Source organism: Hetaerina americana, unplaced genomic scaffold (assembly GCF_022747635.1).
Source record: "Hetaerina americana unplaced genomic scaffold, ioHetAmer1.1.p SCAF_10, whole genome shotgun sequence".
Lineage (NCBI taxonomy): Eukaryota > Metazoa > Arthropoda > Insecta > Odonata > Calopterygidae > Hetaerina > Hetaerina americana.
Genome location: NW_027286070.1, coordinates 64,314,900 through 64,325,195, shown reverse-complemented (window position 1 = coordinate 64,325,195; position 10,296 = coordinate 64,314,900). Strand labels below are relative to the sequence as shown.

At 34.7% G+C, this 10,296-nt stretch overlaps 1 protein-coding gene across 1 annotated transcript; it reads right to left on the bottom strand.

The window, feature by feature from the left end:
* Positions 1 to 1,585: 1,585 nt before the first annotated feature.
* On the bottom strand, positions 1,586 to 6,795 carry LOC139698940 (uncharacterized). The gene is made up of 6 exons (XM_071597910.1): positions 5,581 to 6,795; positions 5,378 to 5,473; positions 4,953 to 5,169; positions 3,162 to 3,340; positions 2,678 to 3,067; positions 1,586 to 1,928 (listed from the first exon to the last, which is right to left on the bottom strand). Exons 1-6 carry the CDS (start codon positions 5,725 to 5,727, stop codon positions 1,704 to 1,706), a joined length of 1,254 nt encoding a protein of 417 aa, XP_071454011.1. The 5' UTR covers positions 5,728 to 6,795; the 3' UTR covers positions 1,586 to 1,703.
* Between the last annotated feature and the right edge of the window lie 3,501 nt (positions 6,796 to 10,296).

Sequence of the window (10,296 nt, the reverse complement as noted above, 5' to 3'; positions counted from 1 at the left end):
ATTTCTATTGTCCCTAAACCATCAGGGTATAAGAGTGGTTTTTTGTGATCTTAAGCAATTTCCAGGCTTTTTGTTTATTGGCAAGACAACTTCTAATGCCGGAGTAATACTTCTTTCACAGTCGTTGAGAATATTATTGAGCTGAACCATTTTATTGAATGAGCACAACTTTTTAGAATTTTGGTTTCATTTTCCAGAAAATCCATGTTCCTCCAAGGTCCACTGTCAATAGCTTGCCATTACTAAATTTCTTACAAGGATATTTGCCCGATATCACTAAGGGACCACCAACATTTCAATGTAATTTCTGATATCTACTATCAATAATTAACAAGTAACACAGGACATATTTTTCAAAATAAATGTGTGGGCAATCAGAGCCATCATCTAAATAAGGGATTATGTTAGGGTAGTTGGAAAGGTTATCAGAATCACCACCAGATGTCTGTGCTAGCGCAACAAGTTTCCCATGCAGTAATAGGTAAACCTTTATGAGTAAACAATGCGTCAGTTCTCTGGGAAGAGATCTGTGGTGAGGACACCACTCCGTTGCCCCAAATAGTGTTTCGTGAAGATGGAAACATTTGCAATTTGAGCAGTGATTAAATACTTAGCAAAGAAAGGTATGAAAGCAAAGGAAATTCATGCTGAGTCTTGAGAACAACAAGGAAAATGTGCTATCATGTAATGCCTGAACAGGAGTCCATTGTGATTTTCTATGGCCATCACATGTACCAAGGAAAGCAAAGGAATAGAAAATTCACTGATACGTTGACTAAATTTTCACTTCAGAAGTTTGTGAAGACCTCCGTGCCCTAAGGGTAAATATTGGAAGGTAAAGTTTTCTAGAAATGAACCACCAGATTTTACTTAAGGTCAGGGGTAACCACTGCTAGATGCAACCAACAACACTGAGGGGGGGGGGGGGGGAGGATGATGGGCAGAAGAGAGAAAAGTAAAAATAGGGGTAAATCGAGACAAGAGTGTTAAAGAGGAACAAAGTGAAAAGTAATTTATCCAACCTAGACAGTTCCAGTGATTGAACATGGACAGATTCTACCAGGTACTTTCCAACAGCCATTCAGGCATACTACTAGTTAAACTAAACCTTCCTTGTCATGAATAAGGTAAAATTACGACTGTTCTGTCATCCCACATAAGTGGAGCACACTAAAGCAGCACTAAGATCCAAGAAATGTTTGCACCCAACTGTCTTCTAGATTGATCATGACATCCAATATTTGGAATAAAAGCATTTTTCTGAAATCCTTAATTTGGTTAAATTTTTGCCAAGCCATAATAAAAGTTTGGTGCTATGATAAAATTCAGCGAGTATAACTTTGTTGAATAGGAAACTTTGCACCCAGTTTAAGTGCTTCATAGCTCGTATTTAGCTTATGACCCAATATTTTTTACCTCTATCCTATGAAATACATCAAAATTAATGGCTTCTGAAAAGTGAGGCTTTTTAAATCATTAATTTGTAAGAAAACTATATGTTAACCATTCCTGTAAATTATACTTTTGTTTAAAAAATAAATATAATTTATGATTGCATATTCCCTTTGGTTAATTCCAGTGGGATATCTTTATTAATTGCTACCACAAGTCATTGTACTCAATGTCATTGTGTTAATTTTTTTACCAGGACTACATTTTTTCAATGATAATGAGGAAAAGGTACAGGTATGCTGATAATCACATTAATTGGTAGTTATAACATGACAAATTTGATCAAGGCTCTTGGATATACTTGTTGCCAACAGAGGGTGTAAATCCATACCACTATCATCACCAATACAACTGTGTGACTGAGTTATTATACCAACAACAGCATATTTACTATTTATATCATTTCTTTTCATTTCCTTGGGATTTTTTTTCTTTTCCTCAACCACTCTGCAAATTACTGGTGAACCAATGTCTCCCTGTAAAAATAGAAAATGGTATTTTGTTTGAGTTTCAATAAGAGGGGAATTTTTTAACAAGGTACTGGCAATCCCATTCTATGTGCTGAATCATTCAGAGTAAATTCAATGCCATTGCAATGCTACTTTCAAGCCTTATATTCAAGCATTAGATAAAGAGGACTTCTGTAAGCATTTATACAATGAGTAGCACTAATAAGATATTTTCCATATAATTTCAACAAGAGCAAGTAAATATATCATCACAGACCAACTTAAGTTTTAAAAATCTAATTTCTAATGTGTGACAAGCAAGATATCTTCCCCTAGGACTAATCATGATCAATGCTGCATGAAAACCATTAATATTCTATTTTTAAGGCTATTACTAAATAGCAATATTAGGAAAATTAGGTATATTTAAGTCTACTTCAAACTGGTGGAAAATAAAATCAGCAATGCCCTTGCAAGAACGATGACCACCTAAGACAAATTATTAGTAAGAATAGAAAAACTGATTGCTCTGGTTTTGAGTGAGTTGAGCCCTGGTATCTTTGATTAATATGTTTGGCCAGTTTGAGGAAAAATTTCAAATATCTACACAAGCCGGAAACAGACTTGGGATAATTAGATTGTTAATCAATTCCCCAATTTACTCCAATTGTTCCACAATTCCAGTAAGTCATGGTGCCAGTGAAAAGTAGCTCAGAGTTGGTAATGATAAAGCTATGAAACTTAAAATAGCAAAAGGTTATGGAAAACCAACCCACCAAACATGGTAAGAAGCCTTTCTTTGCAGCAACACACAATTGATTAGATTTTGGCAATGTTGAGTTCAGTTCCTTCAGTGCTTTCAAACATTCCATTCTTGACAAAACTGTAACACTAGATTTTGATAGTATTCTAGAAAAAACTCTGTCTCTGGCTTCCTCATTTGCATTTATATCCTCCTCATAAAATAGATATTCTTCCTCTTGCCGGTCCTGGAATCCCATAACTCCACTCAGTGATTCAGGAGAACAATCATTAGAATCTTGTAAATTTCCATCAGAAACCTGGCAATGGGCAGTCTCTTGATCACTCGGTGCTGATGTAAAAGGCTGCTTCCATATTCCCATTGCCTGAGATTGTGAAGTCCCTAAGTAAGTTTCCATTTGTTTCTGCAATTGAGAAAAATGTAGGACACATTTCACATTGTAATAGTGTCTAGTAGTCTGTCTAATAGTACTGTCTTCACAGGTATCTCAAACATACTTCCAATGGTTGAACACTAGATTCAATCCATCCAGTCACCAAGCAGTCTGAAAAATTTGTTTTTCCAGGTGTAATTTGTGGCAGGCAAATTGGAGCTATATGGGGATATTCATCAAAGTTCACTGCAATATTCAATTTCAGGATTCCCAGGTTATATGCTTCATTGAGTGTACGACTTTCTGTAATAATATTAAGGCAATAACTTCATTACATTAGCTTTAACAAAATTAGCTTTATCCTAGTCCTACTAAGGCTATATTATATTTATCGAAAAAATAAGCATCACTCTTATACAAAGGAATATCCCAATAAATAATGATTACAGTATAAATTAGAGTTCACCAGACATCCAAATATGCATTGGAATTTAATTATAACAGAAATATAGCCAGAGAAACATTGGTAACATCGATTTTGATGTAAAATTATAACATGAATATAGCAAATGACATCAATAAATATATAAGGTACCATCTCAGAAGTATTCCAAGTTCAAGTAAAAAAAATGTTTAGGATGTTTCAAATTTGAAAAACGTTTAAGATGGCTTTAAACTTAAAAACTTTTAATGATTTCATCAATTTAAGTTTAGAATATCCACTTAACCTATGGCTCATAGGTGAAGGAACTTAACATTTTCACAATCCTGGTAAGATTACAATTAGACTACCTCTTGATTATCTATCTCAGTAACTAAAGAAAATGATCAAATTATTTTTGTAGATAACAATTGGAAACAAAATACTAAAGTCATAAGCTTTTGGGTCTTCATTAAGTATTGGAATTTCAGTCAATAATACAATGAAAGTTTATACTAAAACTGGTGAAATCTAGAGCTTACTTGTGAATGACAATGTGTGAATTCCAATGAGGACCAGCCAAGGTGTCACAAAACCAATGGAGAAATCCTTGTGGAATAAATAAAATATCTAATTTAACAATAATGCCTCTATAACCTCATCTCTTAACAGCAATTATCTCCTGAGTAAGGGAAGTTTTCAATTGACCCTGGCACACACAACTGTACTTGGAGCCTTCACTAACAGAACACAAAATATTTTACTACTTCATGCTAGATAATACATTATTCAATCACATGCTTTCTACCTTTCTTAATTTCATTCAAGGTACATTCTTTTCATCTCAATACATTGCTTATCCCAACACTTTCCTTCAGTTCCATCTCATTGCCAACAGTCGCATATCTTCTTTTACCACACCCAGAACTTTCCCATAGTTTGTTTTCCTTATGGCCCATTTATTTTCTTCAATCTTCTCCACACAAATCTTGAAAGCTTCCAATCTACGCTTGCCCTCTTGTCTCCAACCCAACCAAAACTCTCCCATATTAAGACTTTCACTAATCTCTTTAAATAATTACTTAAGGTGTATTGGCTCCTACCTCATAAGGTTTTCTATATAATTCACTTTTGTTTAACGTTCTTACTACTTTGCCCACCTCCTAAAACACTTCCAAAATAAGTTATCTGTTCTACTTTATGTTCTCGTACTCAATTGTCTTTACTTCCTGGATTCACTTTCATCTCATACCCATCACATTCTGAATTTTGCTAAGCAATAATTACACTCCTTTCGCTGAAAGAGTAATGCTTCTGCAATCTAATTTTATTTCACTATTACTATTGGTTAATATTCAACGTTGTAAAGGATTAATCCATAGTAATACTGTGGATGAGAAAGTTTTTTCTTGTTTCATTGGAAATAAGTAATTTCCCATGACTAAAAGCTTTCTTGTTACCATTACAACCTATATTAATAGATTTCAATCTTACCTGTATTCAAATACTTCTTGGACACTGGAATGTCCACACTTGCATAGGTCTCAAATGGATTTTTATCCTCACTAAGAATATCCCACTCCCCCAAACGGACTTTTATCTGAGAGACTGGTATTTCCTGAATACAATGAGCAGCTGTTAAAACAATTCTAGGAGATACAAGGACACCAGAGCAAACAAACTCTTCCTCATATTTTTCTATTATTGCCACCTGGGAACAAATTTAATTAAGTTAATATTTTCATGCAGATATGCAGTTAAATTATAATATAACAATTTTATCCAACATCAAAAGATCGAATGACCTCTGTAACATTTAAATACAAATTTCTTTGCTTGTCAACTACCAAGGTAAGTCTTCCAAATCTAATTCACTCACCCTCTGGAAAAAGGAAGTTTTTAAATTACACATTATTTACCTGCCAGGGAAATTCTCCAAAATGGGTCCCATTTTCAGTTATGTTAATTCCACTCACTTTAGGTGATACACCACAGGTACGTTGAAAAGTTGAGTTCTGAAATATTTGAGTAACACTCAATTCACAGCTGAAGTACACTTATTGCACTACTCTTAGAAAATAATTAATTGAATTACGAGGAATTTTCATACTACATTCCTCACCACTTCTTCACAGGGGCAATAAGGATTGTTTTTCGTTAGCATACTTGATCCCACATGAAATGTAGAAACTCCAGATTGATATGCCGAAGAGTATGTTTTGCAAATTGCTAATAATATAATCGTTGAAACCAATATTTTCATTTCCATGCCTTCTGAACAAAAAGCAAGTCTGGAAATCCTACACAAGAGAGGAAACACTCAAGTTCTTTTTGCAATGAAAGACCTGAAGAAACTTTGTACTAACGTACTCGACAATGCCCAAAATTGAAGTGAAATGAACTCCGCTTGTCACTGCCGAATATATGAAGAAAAATGCGGTGACTCATTCGAAACTCGTGCAGTCTTAGATCCTTTTCTGCTAAAATTTGAATGGGGTTGAAAGAGCGAAGTCCATCGTTAAAAATAGCTATGAACCTCCAATTTAACAGCAGTTCTATATCAAATTTTCGGTGTTCAATGATAGCTGGATCATTTGATTCGGCCCATCCAAAATGCTATAATCTGGCGACTGACGGCTTCCAAACAGAACTGCCAATGCCGTTCATTGTCTTTCTTGCAGCATTGAGTGGAATCAATGTGTCCCACCCTGCCGTTTTTAAACTCATCGAAGGACCATCAAAAGACACCAAAGCGATGGCTCCATCATTGTAGACTGTGAGAGCTCTACTCTCAGGTATAATAGGCACCAATCCCAGAGGAATTCCCAACCCTGTCATGAAACCTTAAATTAACTCCTTTTCAAATTAATTACCACCTTTCTAATCAACCATGCTTCCATAGGAACACAGTTCCGGGGGAAAAGTAATAGGTTTACTGTCATTTTATTGGAATAGCTTTCTATCTTTAAGAATATAATTTATGCTGGCATTGGTAATTCTTGCTCGTCATTCAAACATTTCAGCTTCTCTATGAGTCGAATTGGAAGCGGAGAAGGCCTAGCTTCGAGAAACGGAACTCTCAGAAGATTCATAAAGACATAACTCCACGTAATAGCAGTTTTTAAAATGGTATTCTAACGGGAAAACGCGCATTATGCTACAGTGGGACGAAGGGATAATCACGAGCTACCACGGCGGTAGCCACAGTTAACATAGCCCAACAATAAAGGATATTTGAGTGGCATTTGAATCTCTAATTAGGAGGGTCACGTGAAGCGTCAATCCTTCCGGGTGGTGGGGAGGATTTGGCGATTACAGTCTCAAATCAACCTGAGTAGGCAACTCTGACTCTTATTTAATACGATTCCATTTGATCAGGCATAAAAATAACACAATCTTAAGGAGTCCTTAAACTAATGGCTTAATTAAAACGATATAAACGGAATTCAGATGACTTCCAAAGTTTCACGCATGTAAACAAAGGCGCTACTGTAGATTATAATTGAAATGTGAGGGAGATTTGTCTGACCCATGCGTTGATCACGTATCAAAAACACATCTGAATCATAATAGATTGTTTCAGGGGAGAAGTTTTCGAAATAATAAGATAAAAGATAAAAACTTGCGAAAAACATTTCATCTCAGGCACAGTTTGCGTCCCTTGTCCCCGTTTATCGCGGAAACAATAACCTAGTGATGTCAGAGCATAAGGAATGTAAACGTTATGCTGTCCACTACTTGGAGATACAAGACTTAAAAAAGCAGTTTTTTTTGCAATGCAAAACAAGCATTGTATGCAGGAAGAGAGATGGGACAAAAATACTAATGCCGAAATATTTTAGCCTGGTTGTGGATATAATGCTTGTTGCAGATTTATCAGGTATGAAATTACGGAGTAAAAGAGATTATGGCAAAAAAATAATGGTTTACATATTTAAGTTTGCGGTAAATTGGAAGATTCAACATTTTCTGTAAAATAGCGTGTGAAATAGTGTTTTATATTTTTTCAGTGACTTTGGCACAACTCATTATACAAAACCCTACACTTGCTGAAAGCATTTTCATTAGGGCTTTCGAGGAAATAGTCATTAATGATTCATTCCTATCTAATAATAATTATCATTTACCCTCTTCATTAACTGATAACAATGAGAGAGATCCATTGAGGCCATTCCCTATGCATATCTCTTTTCAGTTGAAAGGAATTCCTTCAAATTTATTTAAGAGGTCATTAGCTGCAGTCAAAGTTTCTATGTGCAGTAGTTTAATCGCTTTTAAGGGGATTATTATTTCCCTAACTCCAACTGCAAAGTATATGTAAGTATCTTCCTTAAATAAGTTGAAAATAATTTTATGCATAGAATTTGTCAAAATATATTTGGCCCAAACATGACAAAAATCAATACATACGTATATATTTCAAATTACAACTGTTGAATTGTTTTAGACATTTAAATGATTTAACCTAAAAGATGAGAAATTACTCATTTGATGAATTCACGCCATAAGAAATAACTGTACAGTACAATCAAGAACTAATTTTTTGGATAATACATGTTAAAAAGAAGATAAAGGGAAACATTTTAGAAAATCAAAAAATAGGGAAAAAACGTGGCCATATCAAATAGAATGTTGCTTATCCCCATGCTGAATTTCTGCATCTTGTTTTAATTTTCATCAAAATTTTATATATGTATTTTCATGAGATCTTACTATCTCCTTACTTAAACTTCCATCATTAATTTTCTTCCTTCTGTTTATTTTTCAACCAACGCAAAACTTTTAACACTTTTCTGATGTAAAATTCAGCATATCTAGTTTTAAAAAATCCAATATTTTTATTGCTTACCCAATATTTTCCTTCCCAGAGGGCACCACTTTTTCAACCTCCCTTGCCCAGTAGGTTTAGGCTGAACTGCCAGACAAAGTGTGCCTTACAATGATAGGGTAGAGGGGACTGTTATGCATACAGAAGCAAACCTATTTAAGAGAGTGAACTCTTTGTACAAATCCTGGCCCTCAACGTAGGGAGAGAGGCTAGCAAAACTATCCTGTAAAAGAAATCTTGCTGTGAAACCTTTAAATGTTCCTCAGATGGATAAGAAAATATTCTCAATTGATATATTGGCCAGCGAAACTGACAAGGACTATGAGTAAATGGAAATTAGCAAACTGAAATATGAGAACAATGGTAAAAGGATGGAAATTGCCAATTAAATGTGAAAAATGGTCTGAATATTACAGCCCTCCAAGAAGTGAGATGGATAAGAAAAGGTAGAATCAATAAGAAGGGTTTCATGGTATTGTGAAATTGCCAATGCTGCAGAACTGGGTTGTATGGAACTGTCTTCATAATCAATTCCAATTTTAGGAATAGTATGATGAATTTCGAGCCACTAGGTGATAAATTGTGAAAAATAGCTTTGAAAGGTAAATTCCATAACACTAGCATTTTATCAGCTCTCAGCTCTGCTAAAGTCAGAGGAGAAGAGAAGCTAACCTTTAATGACACACTGGATATCAATGAAAAAAATGGTTAAGAGGATTCCCTGCAACTTGTAGCAGGAATATACTCCTTGCATGATGACACGAGTGAAAATGGAAGGGCATTCAATCATCTTTGTCTCTCAATATGATCATTAAGAGCAAGAGTTTTGAACACAAAGACATTCACAAAAGTACCTAGTAAATGTCAGAAGCAGGAATAGTGAAACAAATAGATGAAGTGCTCATACTCAGGAGACACTCATCTCCCACGCTAAATGTAATATCTACATTAGGACCAAACTGTGACTTAGATTATTACATAGTGAAGGTGGTTTTTCGAGAATGACTGGCCTTCTTTGAGAAAATCAATGGGCCTAGAAGACAAATGGAATAGCAACTAGTGAGTTCAAAGTTAAAAGAGAGGGCCGAATGATAGATTAATAGAATAATAGAGAAATATTCATGGAAAAAGCAATGAATGAGATTTAAATATTTGTTTTATATTCTGAAAAAGATGCAACTGGTGAAGTAAAAAAAAAAATAAAATGAAATACGAGCTGTTATGATGATGAGTGTAAAGCCACAATAAATGAGAAGAATTAAAATAAACACATAATGCTGCAAAGGAAGACTAAGTTAACAAAAGGGAAGTATAGGCAGAATAGAAAAAAACGTTTTAATAAAAAGGAGAAAAGGGGATATTTAAGAAAACTGGTGAGAACCAAAGAGGAACTTATGAATATAAATGAATGGTAGAAGTTTCATCAAGTAGTAAAGCATATGACTAGATGACATCAACCATGATTAGGCTTCTGTAGGAACAAACCTGATACAGGAGGAGAGATTGGGAGGAGAATTAGACATTAGAAAGATGGGCTGAATATTTCAATAAATTGCTCAATTAGGAAGTAATTCCAGAGATAGAAGAGTAAATTAGTCTTCAAAAAGCAGATCAGGACCTGCTCCATCCATATAGGAGATAGGGTAATGAAAGTGAGGAAAAGCAACTAAATGCGAAAGCACCCGGGAAAGATGGAGTTATGATGGAGCTGATACAAAATGGAGGCAAAAATCTAATTAGAGCATTGCACCTGCTAGTTCATAGTATTTGGAAGTCTGAGAAGTTTCCAAAAAAATGGAATGTGTTTCATTTGCCCAGTATTTAAAAAAAGATGACAAAGTCGAGTGAAAAACTTCAGAGGTATCATGTTATTGAATGCATACAACATTTTCACCAATATTCTCTTGAAATGAATGATGACGTATACATGGTATTAACCTGAAACTGGGGGTAGCCATTGTTCATCAATCAAGACAAAGATTTGCATATGGTAATGATATGAGAAGAGAC

Excerpts from the sequence above, each read along its gene's own strand:
- LOC139698940 (XM_071597910.1), bottom strand. The coding sequence starts at position 5,727 with ATGGAAATGAAAATATTGGTTTCAACGATTATATTATTAGCAATTTGC. Across the intron at positions 5,474-5,580 it reads ATTGCCCCTGTGAAGAAGTG|AACTCAACTTTTCAACGTAC; the intron begins GTGAGGAATGTA and ends CAAATATTTCAG. Across the intron at positions 3,068-3,161 it reads CTAGTGTTCAACCATTGGAA|AAACAAATGGAAACTTACTT; the intron begins GTATGTTTGAGA and ends TCTCAATTGCAG.